Below are 26,791 nucleotides of genomic sequence, written 5' to 3' on the forward strand. Positions count from 1 at the left end.
GTGCTTTTCTATCAGTGCCATCAATTCAATACCAAGCGATAGTGCTCCAAGCTCTTAAATACACAGTACAATTTACTGGACAGAGCGATTATACTCCAAGCTCCATTTATTTCAAATATATTCCATAATTCCTCTGCAATTTGTCTACTTTGATATTTTGTGAATGGCTTTTTTTTTTGTTTTGTGCTAATTCAGGTATGTGTTATTGACTGGATGTTACAAGTGAGAACTTGTGTATATATATATATATATATATATATATATATATATATATATATATATATATATATATGTATACTGATGTACAAAAGGGAAACAGAGAATCCCGAATCTTGAGCTGAGATTCCCATGCTGCTCGGGGAGGCCAAGTCTAGGCTGGGGGTGCAGTCAACCAGAAAAAGACACTCACCACTAAGAGGGCGAAGAGGATGACCCCGCAGCTCCACACATCGGCTTTCCGGCCATCATATTTTTCTCCCTGCCGCGGGACCACAGGAAGACAAAAACGGGGGTGCGGGGGGGGGGGGGGGCAGACACCGGACAGAGATTAGAGGCAGGAGCATTGTAAAGGTGGTGATATCCCAAAGGGAGTCTCTCGAGCGTGGCTGAAAGTGAGCTCACCCTGATGACCTCCGGGCAGGCGTAGTGAGGCGACCTGTCAGGACAGGAAGACAAGGCGTGTCACTCCTCTGTTTCATGCCAGGTGAACCCAGAGGTCCCAACAAAATGAGGTCTGTGGAATTTAAGCCTTTGGGTAGCTTGTGCACACATCTAGATTCACTTAAGAAACCAGAGCTCATTAATTAGTGCAGGGAGCCCTGTATCTCATCACTGCAAAGCAGCAATGAGCAGGGGGCCAAGCCCTAACAGTCACTGCAAAATTCCCAAGATCAGCCTTTGTGACTCCATAGTAACCAGCAGTCAGGAAGGACAACAAATCAATTTCTTTGGGAAATCCCTGTAGCACATGATTCTAAAAATACAAACTGTCCAAACCAAGTTGACCTGCTGGCTTTTGTATGGGTATGCATGTATGTATAATATGACATCATAGGATAGAAAAATTTACTAGAATATCAGCCACTGCAAAGCACTGAAAAGAGAGAATCCATTAGGCCACAAGGGCCCAATAGCAAAATCACTCTGCAGAGCATTTGAACCAGGAACCATCCAAATACAGGTACAGTGTCCTAACCCCACATTGGATATTTTTGCGTTTTCATTTTTCTCAATAGTCATTCATGCGTGGAATTATCCATTTTCTGATTATTCTTTGTGTGTCGCTGGGCTCTTGTCTCATGACACTAAGGAAACACCATAGGAAAATGTATAAGCAATGACAAAGTGCTACGTAAAATGTGAATAACATTTGACTTCTGCAGATGAAGAGCAAGCCCCTGTGCAGAGCTTAATCAAATGGAGTGGGGGCCCTCACTGACCCATAATGCAGTTGGCAGAGAAACTTATTCTCAGTCATGTACTCTGGCTGCCTGTCTTCCTGTCATACCATCTATCACCCAGTGGATATTCAAGCTTTGAAGTCAGAACAACAGAAGTGACATGGCAAGACAGAGACCCCTGCACAAACTGCCTCGGCAGCCCTTATTCTGCGTGACATGTGGAGGGCTTTTGGAAATAAGTCATTGGCACATAAATTATTGAAGAAAAATAAGCTTTGGTGATAAATCGCAATACATAACAATTTCTATTTCAACACTCACAGAGTTTTAGACTAAGTTAACTTCCCAGCAAGTTCATCAAAAAGAAACAGAATTATTTAAAAAGGAAAACTTTCACTTGCTTGGTAGAATAAACAGTGACCCCAAAGAAGGCTCATTTCAACAGAGAAGGATGCACGTTCTTCTTTTGGGTAACTTATACACATACAGACGTGAAATCGCTTTCCCAATCATGCGCTGATCTTCAGTTTCTCACTTGTGTAATACAGTAATACATGAAACTTTCAAAAGGTTGTATACCTTCAGGGTTTAGGCCATCGGTTCTTGTGGGGCAATTTAGCACAGCTCATCTGCTTCCTCATTTTAGCCGAAATCTCCATGTTGTGGTGCAGGGAGCAGTAAATTGATTGTAATGAGAAGCAGGGCATGATGGGACCTCTGTTACACGTTGAAAGCACTTCAGACATTATGCCGTGGTGTCTAACACAGGGTCCATAATGGAATAAAAGTACATTCATTTACAGGATAATAGTCATGGCCAAGGTGAACAGCATATAACAGATGCCATTTTGTGGGAAGAAAAAAAAAATCATGCTTCATGAGGTTCCTTATGCTTGGTCATCAGATATGGAGAGGAGCATTACAGCATATTATCAGGAGCTGAAGGGCACCTTGACAGTAACATACTTTTAAGCCTTTAAGTGGTAGGAAAAGGGCTGTCCCTAAACCACGGCTGCTGCGGGGACAGGGCTGAGGAATCATAGGACAAATCTATATGCTCAAGATTTCAGAATTTGGGCCAGACCATCTGTTTTGCAGAAGCTTTAGCCTGGATTTTATGAAACACCAAATTAGTTAAATGAACAGAACTGTACACTAACAGATGTATTGCTATATATTACTAAGTCACACTATCCTTACAACTCTTAAATCCAGCAGGAGCTTATTATCCGTAGAAAAAAGGGAATACATTTGTGTCAGAACAGTGGAAGGCAGGCAGGGTTAAGATGAATGTGTTTAATTAAAAACTGTCACATCTGCACTTAGAGACAGGCTGGCCGCAAGCATGGGGATAATCAATAATCACAGCAAGCGCTCTCCTTTGGAAATGCACAAATCCTCATGGCACCCAGGACCACAGTAGCTTCAGACATGTGGAAATGTAAGTTCTGTATTTACAGGCAGTCTCTACCCTCTGTCCACTCACACAAACAAGTAAGGAAATTATGGTTTTGGCAGTCACATTATCATGTGCTCAGCTCAGCAACAATAAGGCTGGACAAAAGAAGCAGGAGTCTTTCTCCAACACATCTGTTAATGTTTTCCTTGTAAAAATATTGTGCATTTTTATATCAATTATATGCTAAAAATGTTTTTGTTCTGATGCTACATAAAAGTTAGGAAGTAAATGATGAAACCGATCTGTCACTTGTTTCATAAATAGTTCGATATGTTTTAATTAAAATATTCCATATTTAATAGTCGTTTTCTTCGATAGTCTGTGACAGTTACCAGCGTTTGATATTAAATGATCCATCAAATGATTTTAATAGATCGAAAACAAAAAGGGACAAAGTAACCCTAAACAGACTCTTTATAAACATCATGCATCTCTGGGGGGATGGAATCAAGAAAATCCTTTAGCCTTTTTAAGTCCCACAGCAAAGCTATGAGATGTCAGTGAACAGTGTTAAGAACACGTAGCTACCAATTTTCTAACTAAATAGAGACTCGAAACTATGGGTGATAAAAACAGATTAATAGTGTCTACAGAAATCTACAGAGCAACCAGAAATGTTGATTTCATATGTGTCTTTTTATATGTATTTATTCATAACTGTACTGTGTCCATTCACCGTCAGTGACTGTAAACAAGACAGCTGGGCTACTGAAAGTGAATAACTTACTTCCTAACTGTATTCATAGGTTGTTTGAAATTAGAGAGAGCAATTATGAATCCACATTTGTGCACATTTCTAAGGCTTTTGAATATTTGTGGATCGCTTCCTGTCTATTAGTCAGTCACATTAAATTTGTGACTTCTCTCCAATTCATTTGTGGATTTTTGTCCAATTCATGATTGGACTGATTGGACATGATTGGACTTAAAAAGGCTAAAGGATTGGCTGATATAGCAAAAAAATCTATATGAGGTGCAGCTGTGATATATATCGTTATCGGGATATGAGATGATTTATATTGGGATATGAGGATTTTGATCACATCACACAGCCCTAACTGACTCCATTGCTGCCCAGTCTCCAGCGTAATGGTGAAGAGCGTGGATGATGTAATTTACAGATTTACTGTGGCACCGCACTGTCACCTGTGGAATCACCTATCGCCACTAGCTACGCAATGATAATGAGGTTCCTCTCTGCTACTTGTGCTGCCCCCAAGTGACAACCGGCTAAGCAAGTAAGAGCCATCTAAGCAAGTCAGACAGATGACGAACACAACAGGAAACATGAGCGCCACACTGTGTTTACTTTGGTCACTGCAAATCCCTGTTTTTCACAGCTCATTTGCTAGATTTAAGTGATTGCAAAACCTGACAAAAGACACAGAAAATACAAGCCTTGAGTCCACTGTTGAAACCACTATTGTGCACATCTGGCTTACTGTGAAAACAAAATCAGTAAAATAATGCATCTGACAAATTTACTAAAATAGAATATCATTTAGGCACAAAACACACTCATCTGCTCCGGAACCAAATCGACATCCTGAGGATAAGTTCATGAGGATTTTCATGAGGACACAAGCCACCCAAACTCTTTGATTCAGTCCTTTAAAAGACACTTTGATTAATTCTCTTCCAATTAAATTAGGTATCCTGTTAACATTTAATTAAACACAGTGATATTTCCATCTGACTGTCCTTTCAGATCTTGCATTTTTCTGACATGCCCTATTCAGTTAATAAACCGAACACTTTATAGTAAATTCCACAATTTTTATATTTTTAATTGAAAAATTTTTCTATGCAGATTTATATTTTATACTTCAGGAATTTTCCATTACTGTTTGGAGGTTTTGTTACTGTGGGCGACAGTGGATAGAAGGTGTGCAAAGCAAAGACACAGGGGTAGCTGGGGCACATGAAGCACATGAAGAAGACACGCCCACATTATGTTAATTAGTCGCTCATCTGCTCCATCCCTTCATTGGCTCAGGGGCCATAGAAAGAAATGGTAGCTCAGTTCTAAAGCTGTATGATGACAATTGAATGATACTTCTTACCTTAAGCTATTGTGTCCATTCATGGTGTGCATGATCCCATCATTGTTACTACCGTCATACTCCAAAGAAGGGCTCACTCACCCACAGCTGGTTTCCAAGAGACTGTCCCCGACCTGCAGGGAGGCCATGCCGAAGTCTGCTATACGGATGTTGTTCTTCTCGTCGAGAAGCAGGTTCTCTGGCTTCAGGTCCCTGTGGCTGTGAGGGAACAGTGTAAGGAGAGTGAGGAGAGTTTGGCGGGACTTCAAGACACATGCGAGGTTTAAGGTATGCAGACACTACAGAACATGACCTGCATAACCAACCTCGTTCAATCAGAGCCACAATGTCCATTATGGGTCCTCTACGGTTCAGCAGAATACCTAATCAAACTGGGATGTCCGCCTTACAAAAGCAACAGATATGTTCAAGGCAGCCATAACTACAGCCTATTTCTCCTATTTCTCAGAATGTCAAAGGCAATGGCCCTGGTGTTTTTACATTAACAAACCATAACAAGATCTGACAAGGCATTTAGAAAATAATTTATCCCACTCTCATTTTGTATTAAACGGTGTTATGTCGTGCGGAGACGGAGCAGGAACAGAATAGGAAAAGTCCAGGGAGTTGGGAAAATGCGGGCTTCATTGTCGGAGAGTAAATAAAACAAAACAGATGAGACGGGACTGGGAACATCCACGAGGAACCGAGAACACGAGAATACACACAGAACATGCACACCATGAAAGGAGACATCGGGTGAACACCAACTGGAGGAACAGAAGGACCGGGTGTGAACGAAGGAGAAACGAAGGGACGAGGAGCAGACACAGGAGGCAGGAAGGAGAAAGGCGGGGCAAAACAGGAAGCCCGAGGGAACCTGAGCAGGCAAGAAGCGGCCACTGCGTGGGCAGCAGGCGACCACGAAGACTGGAGCCGGAGGGAACCTCATAGTGGGCGAGGAGGCCGACAGAGGGACAGGCAGAGGAGACAAGGAGGAAGTCGAAGGGGGCACCAGGGGAGGCAAGGAGGGAGAAGAAGGGGAATCCGGTGAAGGAGAGGAGGGAGGCGAAGACATGACAAGTGACGGTGCACCCACAGTGCAGCAAATCAGCGAGCCAGAGTGGGGGGACCCGCAGGTGACCGAGGAGGCGTCAGAGAACGGACCGCAGGAGGGTGGCCGCAAGAGACGCAGGGACCTGAACAGGTGGATCCTTTGGAGCCTGGCACATCCAGCACAGGTAGGTAAGGAACATGAAGATGATTTTATTACGGAAAGCACGGTTCTTCTTTTTGTACCATGGAAGAAAGTGGTCAGTCAGAAACTCCACATACTTTTCATTTTCACACCTTCAGGAACCCTAAAGGGGCTGACCAGCTGTCTCTCTCACCATGATTCCGGCCCGAAACAAGACTCCGCCACCTTCTTGCTGATGTTGCAGCCTTGTTGGGACATGGTGGCCGTCCACCAACTATTCAGCACTCCATCCATCTGGACCATCCAGGGTTGCACGGCACTCATCAGTGAACAAGACTGTTTGAAAATTAGTCTTCATATAGTTCTGGGCCCAGTTCTGCAGCTATTTCTGCTTGGAAGCATTGGTTAGGGGTGGCCGAATATAAGGTTAATGTATAACTGCAAGCCTCTGGAGGATACTAAACGTTGACGTTCACGGGACTCCAGAGGCACCAGCAGCTCCAAATACCTGTTTGTTGCTTTGAAATGGAATTTTAGCAGTTGATGTATTTGTCTGGCAGAAACCTTCCTCATTGCGCCTTTATCTTCATGAACCCGTGTATGCTCTGACTAAGCCACAAATCTCTTAACAGTATGATGATCACGCTTAAATTTTCGTGAAATATCTAGGGTTTTCATATCTTGTCCAAAGCATTCAACTATTTCACGCTTTTCGGCAGCAGAGACATCCTTTTTCGTTCCCATATTGCTTGAAAATGGTGGTCTGCCTAATAATGTGGAACATCCTTCTTCAGTAGTTTTTCCTTTAATTGGGCTCACTTGGCAAACTAATTATCACAGGTGTCCGAGATTGATTTCAGTGATCGAAAGAACCCTGAGACACAATACCATCCATGAATTTAATTGAAAAACAAAATATTTAATCTTTATGACACTTATAGAAAATTTGCAAAATAATTTGGAACGTGGTGCAGCAGGGAAGAAGTTGCGGAGAGGGAGACAGCCACCAGGAAGATCGTTGATGCCTCTTCCTGTCTCTGTTCTCTGTTTTTTCTTCTTCCTCCGGGCAGCTGCTGTCGGTGGAGGTCCGGTCATGTCAGAGAGGTGTGGCAGCTGATCGGGGTACTCTCCGCTGTGGAATGTAGCCAGCTGGGCTCTTATCTTCATCAACCTCCACATCAACTGCCAGAGGTTGTCGCGCACCTCTTCCACCAGGTGCATGTTTCCGGGCGGGGACCTCCCCAATAGGATCATCCCGCTTCGGCTGGCTAGATCTCGTGCCACAAGGTTGCTCTGGACCTCGGTCTTATTTAGCCAGTATATAACCTCTTGTAGGAGACCGAGGTGTTGGTTCTCAGTCGGGGAGGCTTCTCTTCTTGGTGGTCTGTCATTCTGTTACGTCGTGCGGGGATGTAGCAGGAATAGAGCAGGAAAAGTCCAAGGAGTCGGGAAAATGACCGCTTTATTGTCGGAGAGTACATAAAAAAAGACGGACAACAAACCAGCACGACAGACCTAGGGAAACGAACTTAGACGTGGACTAAAATACACAGGACTAAGCAGAAATAACACGAAACAGCTCATAACAATCGGGGTTCACACTAGATGAATGAGTCAGCGTGGCACGCAGGAGGATCGGATGAGCAGGTCATGACAAACGGTGACTTTAATATATAGAAGATGAATCCCAAAAAAAGCTGGATTCATCTTCTATTAAAAATTGAATATTAATATAAGCTGAGGTTCTCTTTACTCTAATTTATCCTTACACTACAAGCTAAACATGTCCTGTAACTGATGGGGAGAGCTCCTTGCTCTTAGATGCTCCTGATTGCATATTCTGGTATTATCACGCTGTGGTTAAGACTTATATTGTGATAACAGCTGAATATTCCTGCTCTGATTTTGTGCAGCATAAAATATGAGAAAGATTTTAAACTTCCATTTAAACTACAGCACTGCCGCTTTGACTGATCCACCACATCTGCTCCTGCCTGTCCTGGATGCTGTCAAACTCACTGAGATCACAGACAGCAAATGACTGGCAGCGAGGTTCAATTAAAGTGGCTGGCTGCACATGCTAATGATGGCATTCATTCAGCCCCCTGGATTAATAAAAGTGATAGTCCATCTTATTGCTCTCTGCCTATTGTCCTTAAAACATTCGGTATCTCCTCAGTGCTTGGGAAGCTGAGAGCAGCCACAACAAACTGTGCCATGATGCTCCCACTGTGTTCGTGTTGTACTCAACGGCAAGGTGAGGTATTCCACAAGCAGAGTACAAGTTACTCATAATTAGCAAATGCATATAATTACAGAATCAGCCAACCACAACTGATTAGAAAAGCTTTCTTTTCTTTTTCTCATGTCATTTGTGTCAGTTCTTCAGTTTATATCAACAAATTAATACTATCTGCAATCTTCTGCCTGCCAAGACATTCATGAGTTATACAACAAATGTTTGCTATAGAAAAGGCTGACAAAAGCTGCTAAATTTGTGTATATTACAAAGATCTGTGTTTTGCTTTAACAAGTTCCAGTTCTTCATTTATGATGTTCACTTTTTAAACAAAAACATTTTTTTTTTGCCAGGAAATCTCAGTGACACCACAGTGAACAGGCGTTGGTCTGACAAAAGTGTCCCACTCAGCTGAATCTCTGTTTACTGGTGTTTGATAGGAGGCACGTGATGGAACTGTATATTTACATGTGCTGGTCAGAAGGGGATCTCACCTAGAATTCATCTTCAAGTCAGGTTTTTTTAATCAGCACAAACTCTTGAGGAGCTCAACTTCATATTTTTTAAATATATGTGTAACCTTTTCAAACACTGAACCAAATCGACGCCATTTGGAAACCTGAGTGGAACTTTAGTTCCACTTTTAGATGGTCTCACAGCTGGAGGCTCTTAGGAAAGATGTCGTTGGGGGAGGGTTTGGGTTAGGGCTTCTCACCATGTACCACACAGCCTTAGCACTCAGGGAGCTGCAGTCTTCAGGACATCAATTGGCTCAGAGAGTTAATGGGCTCAAGACTGAAAGGAATGCTCTGTACCTACAGACTATCAGCCATCAGCGAATGAAGTGGAAATGAATGCGTAGTATGATTTGTTCAGGTAAGATGGAGGTCCTAAATGTTTCCCGCTTCTTCACTTAATTAGCTATGCTGTATTAGAGTTGCAATTATTTAAAGCTTTCTGCTGGGATAAAATGCAATACATATGACCCAGGGGGAGACATAGACTTGATTTATGTTCTTTATGTTCTTGATTTAGATACTTTAACCTTTTTAACACACATACAACAATGACACAAGCAGTTTTAGGAGGGTAGAAAGCAATATCAGTTGTTGTTATATTTATAATTTTATATTTATTATAATATAATTTTAAAACAATTACATTCATGGTAATGGACAAATAGTTTGATCAAAATTCATTTACTTCAGTCTTTGTGGGATTATATAATTAACCCCAAATATGTGAGGAGTAACACAGTTCTCTTTAATTCCATGCCTCACGTTTCCAGGTCAAACAGATGATCCTTGCACCAGTATACCCTGAAGCTTAAGCAAAGTGAAATTGACCTGCAGCTCTCCCCTCAGCTCTCACATACCAGCTAATGAATGCTACGCTGCCATAAATAAAATACAGAACACTACAAGCCTATTACTTGCTAAAACATTTTATCTGGGTGTAAGTACCCATGAATTCTGTGACGGCCAGAAACTGTAATTAAAGTCCAACCCAACTCATGTACAATGCATTTAATTTCCTTAATATTTCCTGGGTTCTTTTACAGACCTATTACTTTTCAAATTAAAAAAGAATTCTGACAAACTTATTTCTGCTAATAAAACTGTCTGATGCAACAAACAAAAAAATAAACAGTGTAAATGCATACAAATGATCCTGAGGGTCATTCCTGCCTGCTATGTAGCCAATTCATTATTTGGCTATATGCTGTTTCCACAACCCTATCAAGGTTAAATGGTTAGAAGATGAATGAATAAGAGAATACCACTTACTGTGATATTATTATAACATTGATAGATCAATATACTCTACATCTCGTTGTAACAGTGTGAACCAATCAATGTGAGAAGTGTTAAGCACATACATTTCAATGCCCCCACATTCAGTAAAATACAGGAATTCTGAATTGTCTTCTCGTGTGTAGCAATGTTACAGCTTTACTACTTCATGTTACTGAACTTCTCAGATTTAAGCAGAAACAGATATAAAAGCAATAAGGAACAGACATGTATCTCAGAACATTAAATGTTTCTCATCACAGATGTTGTGAGTAACCTATAGTCATCCCAGTGGTGCTGCAGGACACAGAGTCTGGTGGGTGCTTACTCAGGTTGCGGTGGAGGCTCTGTACATAGTTCCTCACCATATGGAGTGACTGTGACAGAAGTCCAACGCCGACATGATCTGCCGAAAGAACTTCCTGGCTTCCTTGGGTGTTAACCTGCCCTTCTTTACCAGGTAGTCAAACAGCTCCCCCCCTGACACGTGCTCCAGGACCAAATACCTGGACAGAAATAAAACAATTAAGAAAGGCACCCAATTTCCCCACAGATGACGGTTTAATTTTCCCACGCTGTTACTGGTATCTCTGAGAACTTCTTCTTACCTTTCAGTTTTTCATGATCATTGTTAGATCTTTTGAATTGGCAAACTGAATGTCACTTTATTTGAACCCAACCATTACCCCACACAAGTGAGAAGCCTCTTCACTGTTTTTTATTAGACAGTCTTACACTAGGGATGGGCGATATGACCTCAAATCAATATTATGATTAACTGAACAATCACGACTATTTTGTTTTTCTTTTGTTTGTTTTTTTGCCCTCATATTTTGCATGGTCTGTACTGTAAATATGCTTAACTATTAAAGCTGGGATTTTTTTTTCTAATGAAAGACTTTGATAATAAACTTTGATGAGTCTATATTCGTAGTTGATAGAAAATTACTGTCTTTTCCCATCATGTTCCCTGTGCATTAGCCTCAGGTAGCTAGCCATAAGCAAACGGGTTACCGCAAGGCAAAGCAGGCAAGTAAGAAGAAGAATTACCGTAATTAATTTTTTTTCCATATGTTATGTATGAAAAAAAAACTATGATCACTATAAACAGTTTCCATTGAATTTTAAATATTGCTAGTGTTGAAATCGACAGTTTCAACTACCTTTGGTAGTTTACATTTTTGTTCGGTGTCATCTTCACTAAAGCCACAATGTGTTGAAACGATAGACACAGGATTTTTCTGCACGAGTTGGTCAGTTGACTCGGTGCTTGAGTTCGCCTCCATGCTGCTGCCATGTCACAGACTGGATGGGGCGGATTCATGTGACAGCACACGCTTTATTATTTTTAAGGGGATAGTAGGAATTGCTATAGGGTGTGCCATCTCTCCCATCCTGTTTGGGGCAGCCTTTGAGGTAATCCTCGTTGGTGCAAGACAGATAGTTCGAGGGATCAAGCAACCAGCCAGGCAGAGATTACCCCTACTGAGGACATGGACAACGTCACTCGCCTCCTTCAGACGGCAGCCTGCATGTCAAGACTGCTGAAAAGGATGGATGAGCTGATGTCGTGGGCCTGCCATCAAAATCATGGTGCCTGCCTCTCAGAAGAGAAGACAGAAACGACAGCACCATCTTCATCGTAGGGGGAGAGACAATACCACTCCTCTCTGAGCAACCCATTAAATGCCTGGGGAAGCAGTACATGGCAGAGCTTTCGGACAAACAGATGGGGAGAACCATAATGAAACAGCTCTCAGAAGGCCTGTCAAAGGTCAACCAAAGCCAACTCCCAGGGAAGTATAAGGTCTGCTGCTACCAATTTACACTATACAGGAGGGTGATGTGGCCGCTGAAAATGAGTGATATCCCCTCATCCACAAGTAAAATGGATGGAAAAGCCAACTCATTCATCAGAAAGTGGTTGGGGCTGCCATGGTACATCTCTGAAATGGGCCTCTTTGGAAGGAACATCCTCCAGCTGCCTGCTTCAATCCCTCAGTTTGGTCCACAAGCAGAACACCAGGCTCGTTCTAGAGTTGGGCGAGTCCACTGACCAGACTGTAAGGAATGTGAACACCATGATTCTGACAGGCCGTTAATCGTCTGCAACATCAAGAGATTGTCGGCAGAGTCCAGACAGGAAGATCAGGCTTAGGATGGGGAGAAGTGCCACGGTTCTGGTCCAAGGCCAACCGCAAAGAGAGGAAGGAGATGGTGGTGGCGGACATGACAAGGATGGAGGAAGAGCACTACAAGATCAAGGCTGTGTTGCAGGGCTGACAAGGAAGCTGGACAACTTGAGCGGGAGTCGTCAACTGAAACATCAGTTGGACAGACCTTTGGAAACTCAGCTTCCTCATTTGCGCAACATACGACACGCGTCCCTGTCCTCGGAACCTTCACTAGTGGTTCGGGAGTGAGGAATGCTGCACGCTCTGCACCCCTAATGTAAACCTCCAGCACGTCTTGTCAGGCTCTCCCAGGGATGTTATAGATGGAGCCATGACCAGGTCCTAAGGAAGAAAGCAGAGGTGCTGGAGAGCGATCGACAGGGTAGCAAAAGGGTACCACCAGAAGAGCACCACAGCCTCATCAGCTTTGTCATGAAAAGTGGGGGGAAAAGAAACATTAGGCTAAAGGAAACACCTAGACAGTTTTCCCCCGACCAGGAGTGGAACATGAGAGTTGACCTCAATAGGCAGTGCTGTTTCCCAACCGAGATCACTACTACACTATATCTCTCCGACCTGACATAGTGGCGTGGTACACCAAAGCAAAGTCCATGCTCCTCATCGAGCTCACTAGCAGAGGAGGGGATCGAGGCTGCCTACGAGCAAAAAAAAGGCCAAGTACTCAGAGCTGGCTGCTGAGTGACGGATGGCTGGCTGGAAGACTACCATCTATTCAGCGGAAGTTGGATACCAAGGCTTTGTAGGGCTGTCAACCACACGCCTTTTGAGGGATATACTGTAGGAGTGACTGGAGGGAACCTAAAGAAGGCAACCAAAGAGCTGGCAGAGGAGGCTGAAGGGGAGAGAAGGGGAGTTTTTGGCTTTGGCTGAGGAGGAAGGACAAGTGCTGGGGAAAGAACAACTAAGCCCACTAACAGCCACAGGGGAAACACCTATCAGCTGCAGAGGTGACAGGGAGATGTCCACCTGCCCCACCACCGGGAGACATTCCAGTATTAAAGGAGCAAAACGGTGTTCATCGGTGGTTCCTGGCTGATAACCCTGCAGCTAACCTGTGGGCACCAGAGGAGGTGCGACCGGCAGCAATGCCCAGCAGGAAATTCCATTTTCCTGTACATACTACTGAACACACACTCGGGAAAGCATTAATAGATTTTTTTTTGTATTAACGGAATTTTTTTTTTTTATTAAGTAACCGACATGGGCAAGATTCCTTTTATTAGAAGTTTTGAATGTTGGTTTTGATTAATCTTCGATTAATTGCCCAGCTATATCTTACAGAGAGCAAGACTAGTCAGTCAATTTTAATCCTAAAATTCTAGATTTTCAATTTTATAGGCATTTTTAGCTACCTATAGTAGTACTTACCATCTTTGTCTGCTACAGAACCTCTCTCACAATCATGGGTGATGTTATCAGCTTAGGTCAACATTAGCACATAATTGTTGATGGCATGATACGCTGAGACAGACAAGATCTCAAAGTGTAATCCCATCCTTGCTGAGGAAACAGTATGAGATAGAACCAATGATTCAGTGGCTATGCCACTTTTAATCCAGTAACAACTGAAAAGGATGCACACCAGCAATTACTGGCAGAGGAGTCATCTACACAGCAAATTCAGTATCAGTAAACTGTTGAATTAACTGCCAATTTTGGTGCATAAAGCATGAAAGTAGAACATTTCTCCCCCAGCCAAACATTTCACAGAAATGACAGAGCTATTTAACTATGCCAAGAGAATATAAAACATAAAAATATATAAATAACTGAATGAATCAGAGCAGCAGCATCTTTATCAATTATTAAAGGCCGCATTTAAGTAAAACCGCAGGAGCGCGCCTGGAAATTGAGCAGTAAAACGAGTCTGGTATATATGTAAATCGGCACATGCATATGCATGAAGTTATAAGAGAACAGTGTACTGTACAAATACAAAAAAGGAAAAAAAAGAATTATGCTAATATTTGAGATAATTTCTGGGTGGTCATTTATTACTAGCAATCTTGGTAATAGCTAGCATTTAAATATTGATGCAGAATGAGCAGGATGCCACTCAACTTAGTAAACAGTCTTTTTGTGACATGACAATGTTGGCAAAATAAAAAAAATATATATTTACTATTTGCTACCACAATATATTTTATAATTATATAATATTTGTTAGCTTCAGGTTTTTGTAGTTGTCCAACTTTGCTAAATATGGAAACGTAAAGTTCTTGCATATTTACACTATCATGGTAACAATACCTATGCCTCATTATTTCACAGGTGTAATTTGTTCGTAGAAATAGACACTAGAAATAGCACAGGCTGAAATATTTGGAAGCTTTTCCCATTATTTATTATAGGAAAAATTATAATTTGTTGCAGGTCCATCCAAGTAACCCAAATTAATCTCCCCAAAAATACCCATTCAAAAAACACTCAAAAAATGTATTTCAGCATGATACCGAATGCTTTAAACACTAATCACCTAATTAGCAAATGGTGAGCGAAGTAATAAATATGGATTTCTGTTTTTATATGCATACTTTTTTACAGTACCATACATTACGTGTAATAATAGCAGTAGACATTTCATTTATGTGTCGAAAAAATGATCTCATTATGTGTTTGAGTGATGCTCCAGTGTCCCTTGTAAGTGTTTGGCTAATTTGTAAACGAGATGGCCACATCATACAGTTTACATAATTTTTTATCAACCTACAATGAGAAATGCTGCGTATCGGTACTGAAGTGGTTCTGAACAAATTTGCATTTACTGCAATTTTCTTTACCCCATTAAAGTCAAGTTAAAAACAAAAATCCTTGTCCATAAAGAACACCATGTTCAGGCATAAGGGTGTCCATATGTGCACTTGGCACCAGGGCATCCTAGGCTGCAGTTCGATGATCGACTTTGTAGTCGTGTCATCGGATTTGCGGTTGCATGTCTTGGACACTCAAGTGAAGAGAGGGGCGGAGTTGTCACTACCTGGTGGTGGGTTGGCTCCGCTGGTGGGGGAGGAAGCCGGCCAGGCCCAAGCGTATAGTGAGGGCCAGCTGGGAACGTCTGACAGAATCCCCAGCCAGGAGGAGCTTCAACTTCTACCTCCGGCAGAATTTCTCCCACGTCCCGAGGGAGGCGGGGGATATGAGTTCGAATGGGCATATTCCGCTCCTCCATTGTGGAAGCAGCTGACCAGAGCTGTGGTCATAAGGTGGTCGGTGCCTGTTGCGGCGGCAATTCCCAAACCCACTGGTGAACACCGGTGGTGAGGGATGGCATCAAGCTGAAGAAGGAGTCCTATCGGGTCTTTTTGGCTGTGGAACAGTGGACCAGCTCTATACTCTTAGCAGGCTCCTGGAGGGTGTGTGGGAGTTTGCCCAACCAGTCTACATGTGCTTTGTGGATTTGGAGAAGGCATTCGACTGTGTCCCTCGGGGAGTCCTGTGGGCAGTGCTCCGGGAGTATGGGGTGCTGGGCTACTTTATAAGGGCTGTTTGGTCCCTGAACGACCGGTGTCAGAGCCTGGTCCGCATGGTCAGCAATAAGTCGTTTCCAGTGAGGGTTGGACTCCGTCAAGGCTGCTCTTTGTCACCGAGTCTGTTCATGTTTTTTATAGACAGGGCATTGAGGGTGTCTGGTTTGGTGACCTCAGGATTAGGTCTCTGCTTTTTGCAGATGATGTGATTCTGTTGGCTTCATTGGACTGTGACCTTCGACTCTCCCAGGGACAGTTCCCAGCGAAGTGTGAAGCGGCTGGGATGAGAATCAGCACTTCTAAATCCGAGACCATGGTCCTCAGCCGGAAAAGGGTGGAATGCTTTCTCTGGGTCGGGGAGGGGGTCCTCCCCCAAGTGGAGGAGTTTAAGTACCTCGGGGTCTTGTTCACGAGTGAGGGAAGGATGGAATGGTGAAGAAAGAGCTGAGCCAAAATGCAAAGTTCTCGATTTACCAGTTATCTACGTTCCTACCCTCACCCATGGTCGTGACCTATGGGTAGTGACAAAAGAATGAGATCGCAAGTACAAGCGGCTGAAATGAGTTTCCTCCGCTGGGTGGTTGGGCTCTCCCTTAAAGATAGGGTGAGGAGCTCGGTCATTTCAGTAGAGCCACTGCTCCTCCGCATTGAGAGGAGCCAGATGAGGTGGCTCGGGCATCTGTTTAGGATGCCTCTTGAACGCCTCCCTGGTGAGGTGTTCCGGGCATGTCCCACTGGGAGGAGGCCCCGGGGAAGACCCAGGACAAGCTGGAGGGACTATGTCTCTCGGCTGGCCTAGAGACGCCTCTGGATTCCCCCGGAGAAGCTGGATGAAGTAGCTAGGGAAATGGAAATCTGGGTTTCCCTGCTGAGACTGCTGCCCCTGCGACCTGACCTTGGATAAGCGGAAGATAATGGATGGATGGATGTACGATAGAACATTATAAATACCCCAGATGGGAAATGATTTATGGTCTAGCAGCATTAGGAAAATAAATAAATCCTAGCATAACAGCTCCCCCAAAATAAAACAATTCATCCATCCATCCATCCAGCCATCCATTCATCCATTCTCTGCCGTTTATCCAGGGTAGGGTCGCAGTGACAGCAGTCTAAGCAGGGATGCCAAGCCATCCAACTCCAACTGGGCTGCTGCTCCTCCGCATCGAAAGGTGCCAGTTGAAGTGGTTCAAACCTCTATCTAGGTTGCCTCCTGGACGGCTCCCCAAGGAGGTATTTCGGGCATTTCCACCTGGGAAGCTGCTGGAGAGGTTTACATCTCTCGGCTGGCCTGGGAACGCCTTGGTATTTCCCCGTGGAGTGGTCAATTAGTTAAACAAACTACCAAATAAGTAGCTAAAATGTACAGTACAGTGCAAGTGGTAGAAGTGAAACTGAAACATGCCTTTCAAACATGGAGGTGCAAGTAGATCAGTGTGGTGGTAAGTCAATGAAAGTTGAGTTAGTGTCGCTTGAGCTGGGTGGGGTTAGGGAAATGGAGACCAGAAACATTGAACAAACAAGAGGCAGTAGGTGCTCATTGTTCAGAATGGAGTTCATCTCTGTTTCCAAAGATAGAGCTTGCTTTCCTTAAAAGTTTGCTCAGCCTACCAACCTCCTTCACCTTGATATTATGGAACCTATGCTAAAATACTTTCTTATACAATGTTATGCAAAAGTTTGGGCACCCCTGATAATTTTCATGCTTTTTTTTATGAATCACTGGTTGTTTGGATCAGCAATTTCAGTTAAATATATCATATATCAGACGAACACAGTGATATTTGAGAAGTGAAATGAAGTTTATAGGATTTACAGAAAGTGTGCAATAACTATTTAAACAAAATTAGGCAGGTGCATAAATTTGGGCACCCTTGTCATTCCATTGATTTGAATACCCTTAGCACTAATTATTGGAACACAAAAATTGTTTGGTATGCTCATTGACCCTTGACCTACATACACAGGTGCATCTAATCATGAGAAAGGGTACTTAAGGTGGTCAACTGCAAGTTTTTCTCCTTTGCATCTTCTCTGAAGGGTGGCAACATGGGAGCCTCAAAACTCACGAATGATAAGAAAAAGATGAGAGAAATTACCTGGTACATTGGGCGGAGCTTAATTTTGCTCCGCTTCTGACGTCATAAGCTGGAGGGGGGCGTATCCTTTATTCTGATTGGACTGGGGGCTTATCTCTATATACCATACATGCTTATGCCACGTGTTGCCGATAGGGGGCCATGTGGTTTGGGAGATTGCCGTTAAACTTGAATAGAATAAAAATACATTACATGTATTTTATTAATGTGCTTTTTTATTACGTTTTAAGGAATAATAAAACATATAGCAGGATGAATGCGTCCAGCGGGGGGTCCGTCGGCCCCTTAGCCACGTGTTAGCACCACGGTGTGTTTTAAAAGAAGAAAGCACCAAAATGTTTTAAAGAAGAAAAATTTTAGTGTTATTTTAAAAGAAAAGCAGGGGGAATTTAAACAAACATGCCCGAAAGAAGCAGAAGAGCACATTTAAACACGCACAAGCGAAACCAATAGACATACAGCCCGTCGTTTTAAAAGAAGACAGCACTCATTACATTTAACCACCACGTTAAAAGAAAGACTTTAGTGATATTTACCAGGTTGGAGAAAGCATTTAAACAGCAAACTTTTAGAAGAAATAGGACGAAACGATCCCCGGAGCTCTGCCATACATGACTGCTCTGTTTGAACAACGCGGTCGAAATGAAAGACCCAAGCCGACGCCCATTTCAAAAAGGCGACAACGGCGGAGCGCCAGTTATTTCAAATAAACCCCTATAACCATAACGTTTTTTAAGTAATGAAGTTCTTTTCTGCCAATGTGAATAATAAAGTAAAGCGCTCTGAGAATTTTCAACAGCAATAATCAAGGAATAACGTGGTTAATTCTTGTTTAAATGAGCGCATGCGCACTCTCTCTGGCTCACTCTCATGCAGCGCATGCGCGTAGATCCACACAGCATTTCCTTCAAAGAGCCAGCTCGTTGCGGCAAGCAGCTGTCAAATGGCTACCAGCGGAAAATGTTGTCGTGATGCTAACCGTTGGCCCAGGACTGTGAGAAGCAGACAGCCAGCAGTCCCATCATGGCAGAATGCACACTAATTCTATATTTTATATGTTTATTTGTAAATAGTATAAAATAATCTATTTCTAATTTAAATAAAAGTCGATCTCTAACACAACACCCCCGGATTGTTTAGCTACATTTAGCGACGAGGTGAGCAGTGTAGGAACGGCCAAGAATTTAGGACACATTTAGCTCTTCTTGTTATAGCGCTATTTTTAATTAGTATGAGTGGGATATAAATCATTTAGACAATGAGAATTGAGGAAGAACCTAAACAACAGTGTATCAGCCTCAGTAATGGTTCGACAAACAGCGCAGTTCTGGTACGTACGACCGGCCCGTTTGAACAATGCGGCTGAAATGTTTGTCCGAGACGGCACCAATCTTGCGCATGCGCACTCACGCAGACACACATTTCAAAATGGCGACAACAACGGGGACACATGCTGCCTTTATTTCAAATAAGCCCCTTTAACCACATCGTTTTTTAAGCAATGAAACTCTTTTTCGGGTAATGTGTTATTTAATATAAAACATCTTAAGCATTTCGACAACAAGAATCAAGGAATAATGCTGGCGATCCTTGTTAAAATAACTCTCGCTCTCTCCATGTCACGCTTGTGCGTGCAGCCACGATACCCAAACACCACTGTCTTTTATTGAAAACAGCTGAGGCAAGTCGTTTTCTGAACTTTAAAGTGTGTATACAATAAGTAAACGTGTGTAAAATAAGTATAAAATGTGTTATAAAGCACCTAGCCAACAATAATTTACAAAGAATTTAAGCATAATAGCCCAGACGTACCATGGCCTATAGCTGGTAGAAATGGAGCTATCCTACGGCCTACAAGATAAAAGCATATGGCACCAAATTGGAATCAGTAGTCTTTAAAAGAATAAAATACATTATATGAATTTATTAATGCGATATTCTAAATACGTTTTAAGGCATAATAATTTTAACGGGGCCACCGGACGCGTTGAGCTTTTCTAGCTAGAGAGGAAAGAGAGTCGGGCAGTTTTGAATGGTAAAAGCAGTAGTTGTGTATTGTTAACGGTTTATTTTTAACAAAATATCCTATTTTATATCGGTAAAAACACAGCAATCCTGTTTTTAGGGGGGATTTATGTGTATCGCATGTCTAGACATGTCGGTCAGCTAATGTCCGTGGCAGTGGGAAACGGGGCGTCGGCGCAAGAGCTTTTGGAGCCGTGGGCGATAAGCCTATGAGAAGGAAGTGTCCAGTGTTGCCAACTTAGCGACTTTGTCGCTAGATTTAGCGACTTTTCAGACCCCCTTGACGACTTTTTTCAAAAAAGCGCCTATTCCTATTCCTATATAAGCGCCTATATAGATTAAGCGACAATTCCAGCGACTTTTGGACAAACCTTAGCAACTTTCCAAATGTCGCCAGTACTGTCCTGTAAGCGCGAGGTCTTGCTTTCCCGGTACAGTTACTCATCTCCCTGTGTCTGCTTTGATCAGTGAGCGCTAGCTCCGGCTGAAAGGAGCAGCAAATTCCCGTGACCGCAGGGCAGCTGACATAGATGTGAATGAGCTGCGCATGTGCAAACAAATAAGGAGAATAAGGAAAGCATTCTGTGGCATAAATTATATCTATTTTCATTTTACTTGTAAACATAACTGATAATATCACAACACATATGCTGTCTTTAACTTTTGTCCAACGCGATTAAATCCGGATTCCGGAATAATTTCATTGCAGAGGATGTAACTGCTGGTTAATAAGTTCCGTTTGTGTTGTCTGACAGAAAATATGTAACGTAATTGATAACAGTTTTATATTGGACACGTGAGGAAGGATTAGGGAAAACACGCAGAATGCAAATACGACGTAATTACGTCTACAATATGCAAATATACGCATGACGTCATCAAGCGACATTTGGTGACTTTTCGAGCAGACTTTAGCTACTTTCCATTGAAAATAGTTGGCAACACTGGAAGTGTCAATGAAACAAAATGGCCGCCGGTTGACAAATTGTTGCAGAGTGCCTGTAACATCTCATTTAAACGCTGGTCCTGAGTGTGAGAAGCAGACAGACAGCATTCCCACCCCCGGCAGAAAGCACATTACCTCTATTTGTTAATCTGTTTTATTCGTAAATAGTATAAAATAATATATTTATAATTGAAATAAAAGTCGATGTCTAAGCCCCGGACGCCCCGCTGCGGGCCTGTGGGGTTGGATAAAGTATCTGACTTCAATTGCTTAATCAACGGGATAAAGTGCCGTAACTTAAACGGGCGTATGACAGATTAGTATAAAGTTTTAAGCCAATAAGATTTAATTAATAAAATAATTTAGTTGTGTTTTGTTAGTTTTATTTTCAATAAAATGCACCCAGTGCATTATTAATTTAATAGATGCAGGAACTAGTGAGCGGTATTTAGCAACATACATCAAAAACATCTTAAAGATTCCAATATGGAAGGTAACTGACAAAGTTTTCAAGCAGAATTCATAAAACAAGGCACCGCAAGGAGTCCGTTCGATTCGGAGATGGCACCGTAGTCCCGGATAGGAACTATGGTGAGCGGTATTTAGCTATGTACTTCAAAAACATTTAAAAAACTTTGTTAGACTAATACCTTAGTTATTTTAATAAATACGTTTTTCAGTAAATGTTTATTCACGCGCATGCACACAAGCACACACACCCCGGAGGTCGGGGGGCTTTAGAGTTTAACTTTAGGTTGCTGATCGCAATGTGTGACCAAACCCCAAAGCACCCTAACTTAGTCGTTTACTAACTTATCGCGAAAAAACAGACAGAAATAGACATTTTAAAGAAAAGACATTAACTGTTTTTGTTTGTTAATGTTTAAAGGTATACAAACTTCAGATGTATCGGGCATGCACACAACATCGCACCCAAGGGAGACCCTTTAGAGTTCGTTCAATTAAAGTTCTGTTAAAGTTTTTAAAAATGTGTTTCTGATGCTTGTCACTAAATGCTGCTTTATAGTTCCTATCCGGGTCTGCTCCCCCAGAGACAGTCTAGTCCCTATAATACCAAACCATATAATTTCGCACCTAAAACATGATGACAGGGCTTTTGCCATTAGAACGAATTTACTTAAAATAACACATTGACAAACACGACTAATGTTTTTTATCTCTTAAATTATTAAAATAACTAAGGTATTAGTCTAACAAAGTTTTTAAAATGTTTTTGAAGTATGTAGCTAAATACCACTCACTATAGTTCCTATCCAGAACTATGGCACCATCTCCTAATCGAATGCTTTCCTTGCGATGTCATGTTATATGAAATCTGCTTGAAAACTTTGTCAGTCACCTTCCATATTGGAATATTGAAGATGTTTTTGATGCATGTTGCTACCGCTCACTAGGTCCTACAGCTATTAAATTAATAATAAACTGAGAGCATCTTATTTAAAATAAAACTAACAAAATACAACTAAATTGTTTTATTCATTAAACCTTAATGGTTTAAAAATTCATACTAATTTGTCATACAACCGTTTAAGTTACGGCACTTTATCGATTTTTATTGATTAAACAATTGTAGTTAGATACTTCATTCAACCCCCAGGCCCGCAGTGGGGCGTCCGGGCCTTTGCCAGAGCCCCAGAGCTGTGGTGTTAGAGATCGACTTTTATTTAAATTAAAAATATATTTTTTTATACTATTTACAAATAGGACAGATTAACAAATAGAGGTAATGTGCTTTTTGCCAGGATGGGGCTGCTGGCTGTCTGCTTCTCAGGACCAGCGGTTAAACGAGATGTTACAGTCACTCTGCAGGCATCCTGCAACAATTTGTCAACCGGCGGGCATTTTATTTCATTGACGCATCCTTCTCATGGGTTTATCGCTCATGACTCCAAAAGTTCTTGCACTGATGCCCAGTTACCCACTGCCATGGACATTAGCTGACCGACATGTTTAGACATGAAATACGCATAAGTCCCCCCTAAAAAAAGGATGGCTATGTTTTTACCGATATAAAATAGAGCATTTTGTTAAAAAAAACCAACTCTTTCCTCTCTAGCTAGAAAAGCTCAACGCCTCCGGTGACCCCGTTAAAATTATTGTTAAAAGTTTATTATGCCTTAAAGCATATTTTAAATATCACATTAATAAATTCATGTCATGTATTTTATTCTCTTAAAAACTATTGATTCCAATTTGGTGCCATATGCTTTTATCTTGTAGGCCGCAGGATAGTGCCATTTCTACCAACTATAGGCCGTGGTATGTGTGGGATATTATGCTTAAATTCTTTATGCATTATTTTCGGCTATATGCTTTACAACACATTTTATATTTATTTTATACACACTTTAAAATTCAGAAAACTACTTGCCTCAGCTGTTTTGAATAAAAGATAGTGTTGTGTGGGGATCGTGGCTTTTCTCAGCTGCTGTGCTATTCAACAGTGAGCTTCCATTTTCCCTGTCTTCTGACAGCATTATAATGCTTTCACTGCACGGATGATCTGGTGATGCCAGAAAATGAGGACACATTCACTGCTACTTCATTCTATGCCTGCTTCACATTGAAAGGCTTAGGTGGAAAAGTGGTGCTCCCGTAAATTATGTGCTTGCACATTTTCACTTCCGTTTCCTCAGACAAAAACCGATTTGGTTTGCCAAGTAAACACCCGTTAAAATAACAATCTGCCATAGGCGCTGCCTTTGAAAAGAGAGGTGATGTGCCATTCTGATTGGCTCATTGCATGTTACACCCAGAACACACCTCCAAATAATGAAGAGGGTCTGTTTTTTTCAGGTATCAAAATAATGAAATGGGTTTGGACACATGTTGTATTTTGCGCTTTACACTTTGCGTTAGATCATCAAAATAGAGGCCCTAATCCTCCCCATTGTGGGGCTTTGATATGAAACAAAGATTATCAACCAATCCAATTACACCGGGTATCAGACAATTGTGATAGAAAGCTTCCTTGGTTGCTCACCTCGTAGAAAGTATAGAAAAAAATACATATATTGTGGCCAAGTTCAAATAAATCATGAGAACATTTTACTAAATTATTCCCTCATTTTAATTAAATCGTGGCTACATTTTACTCTGGGAACTAATTAAGAAAATGTTATATTATACACTATATATATATATATATATATATATATATATATATATATATATATATATATATATATATATATATATATATATATATATATATATATAATTTTTATCATTATGTCATAAGCAGGGCTTCACAGGAAAATGCAGGTAGTGAGTAGCCAAATTATTAATCGCTGTTGCCACCTTGGTTAAATTGTGTCATTCATTAATTTATTCATTGATTCCTATGTTGGCCACTTCATTTGACAATCGAGAAATGAAAAAATTGAAGTGCATTTATCTACTGTACCTCAGCCAGGAGACCCCAGTGTCGCTGGGTTAGCCTCTCGGGTTGTACAGGTATCTGCAGGATCATAGTGTGGGCTAACCCGTATCTACTAACAAGTGTGTATCATCAAACTGTAACATATTGTTAGAGTCTGCCATAAGCCTGTGTATGAATAACTTCCACCTGTTGATATTTCTTTGGCCGTGTAAAAGCAATAAAAGAGCAGCCATACAGATTACCTTAGCAATAGGTAACGCTATGTGGTGGCTAGTGAAATTAAGAAATCTTAATGACTATTCTTAAGTTAGGAGATTTTATTTAAGATTTTGGGAAGTTAGAATGACTTAGGAACTGTCCATCTGTAATCTGATACCTAAATCATACCCTAACCCTACTTACCATAGTTACCAAACAGTTAAGATAAGAACTACAAGTTATGAAGATCCTGTAACATGGCCACAGGTATACAAGCGAAGGGCAGGGTAAACTTCATGAATCCTCCAGTCTTGCATAGAACATAGAAAGTCCAAGGTCCTATCATCCCTTGTCTTGTATTTTACATACTGTACTGTGTGATGTTGCTCAGTGTATTACAGAGACAGGTGTGATTAAAGTCAGCAGAGTTCACTATGAAAATGCTGGTGTGTTGTGTTAACGGGTAATACGCGACAGACGTGTATGAACTCATGTGCGGCATCCACATGGACTGATGGTAGCACGTCAAGAACAGCGGAAACTACTGCACGAGTTCCCTGCTCAAACCCAGCAACTCAAAATCCAGAGAGAAAATTGTCTCTTCCTCAGTCACATGCTCAGCATTACAGCACTTCAGCTTGTATCCAATCTCCTTTTGCCTTTGCCTTTTTTTACTCCTGTTGGCATGCATAAGCTGAAAGCGCTCCATTACAAGGGCAGAGTCCAGCGTGGTCCTTTCTGTGAAGCACATTACATTGTACTCCTGGTATCCCCTTTGGCTCCTTTCCAAGGCAGAGTGCTTGTCCATTTTATTCAGAAGCAATTTCATGTTCCCATAATCAGTGTAGGCAGGAAGGGATTGCCTTTGTTTTTCCTTTCGGTTTCTCTCACTCCCTGTACCCCCAAACCACCCCCCTCCTCCCCCCCATTTGGCTCCAGCTCCAGGTGGGATATCCCATACTGCACCTAGTGTGCACAGCACTATTTTTGTACATACATTGGCATAATTGAGATGGTTTGCATATTATTTTAAATGATCTAGACAGGAAATGACAAAGCAAAGTACACAGTACAGTACTGTTTGTTTAGAAATTGGTAACAGATGTTATTGTTCAGGCTAGCAGACTTATGAGCTGAGATTAGGGGTGCCCAAGTAGCCCAATATTTGTAATTTTTCACATTTGCAGGTGACTGTATAATGAAACAAAAACTGAAGAAGATAAAGAAGCTACAAATAGCAGAAATTATGGAGATCTGCTGGACAAGGAGACCAACTACAACACCTTCAGGTAAGAAATAGCAAAAAGGTACTGGAGGCACTGCTCGTCTACAATGTTTGTATCTCTTGAATCACCATAGTGCATTTTTGAGTATTTCGGGCTTAAAGTATTGCAACCAGGCCTTAGAATCCCACTATATGAACTTCTTGTTGGACTGTGCTTATTAATCAGCTGGACTGATTCCAGGCTGGACTTTATTCCTGGTGTATTTCCCTCTCACTTCCATTCCACCATCACAACAGCCACTATTCGTCACTATAGATCCTGCAAAATGTGCTCCAAAAATAACCTTATCTGAAAGTCACTGGCATCAGTGCTCTTACCTATGGCAACCAAATTAATGGGCAACTGGGCTTGAAAACTATTTTTATACATAAATCTAAAAATAATATTCGCTGCTTAATTAGTTTATAAACCAAGCCTGTGTAGAAGCATCTTTACTTGTTTTCCCTCATTTACTGAAGTATTTCCTTCATTTAAACAAGTTACCTGCACATATACTAGTAGGACAGGTGGCTTAAAAAACTGAGAAGATGAAAATAAATTTTTCAATATTACAATAGTGATTATTACAATAGATGAATATTGCACTCAATCATTTTGCTTGCACTGCCTCTAGTTTCCTCAACTCTGGCTAATACACTATTTTCTTACTTCCTCCCCCACCCCTTCTGGGGTGTGCTGCCTGGAGAACCATAACATTGAGGAATTTATGCTTCTGCTGCCTGCAAGACCACTACCTCCACTTCCGGCAACTACCCTGCAGCCTGCCTGCCCTTGGCTCACGGATGCCTCTCCTTCCTCCCCTGCTGCTGTGCCACTGTTGATCTTGCCATCATGCATTAAGCACCCTGCACCGGTCTGCCCCTGCATCGAGACTGAAATTTCAACCCCTGTATTAGCTTAAATTATATAATCTTGTTTTGTTTGACTCTTCTGCCGGCCCCTGGAGGATGGGCCCCCCCTTTGGGTCTGGTTCCTCCCAAGGTTTCTTTGCTCTTAGGGAGTTTTTCCTTGCCACCGTTGCCTTTGGCTTACTCACTGGGG

General features: G+C 41.8%; 1 protein-coding gene across 5 annotated transcripts in view; it reads right to left on the reverse strand.

Annotated features, from left to right (window-relative positions):
- Positions 1-26,791, reverse strand: part of brsk2b (BR serine/threonine kinase 2b) — a 169,087-nt gene that overhangs the window by 26,984 nt on the left and 115,312 nt on the right. For all 5 annotated transcript variants that reach the window (XM_048969745.1, XM_048969744.1, XM_048969743.1 and 2 more), the window contains exons 4-7: positions 10,497-10,637; positions 5,004-5,120; positions 622-655; positions 410-478 (exon numbers count right to left, since the gene is read on the reverse strand). In XM_048969745.1, coding sequence (XP_048825702.1) covers positions 410-478; positions 622-655; positions 5,004-5,120; positions 10,497-10,637 — 361 coding nt within the window. The remainder of the gene's footprint in view (positions 1-409; positions 479-621; positions 656-5,003; positions 5,121-10,496; positions 10,638-26,791) is intronic.

This window comes from Brienomyrus brachyistius, chromosome 11, assembly GCF_023856365.1.
Source record: "Brienomyrus brachyistius isolate T26 chromosome 11, BBRACH_0.4, whole genome shotgun sequence".
Lineage (NCBI taxonomy): Eukaryota > Metazoa > Chordata > Actinopteri > Osteoglossiformes > Mormyridae > Brienomyrus > Brienomyrus brachyistius.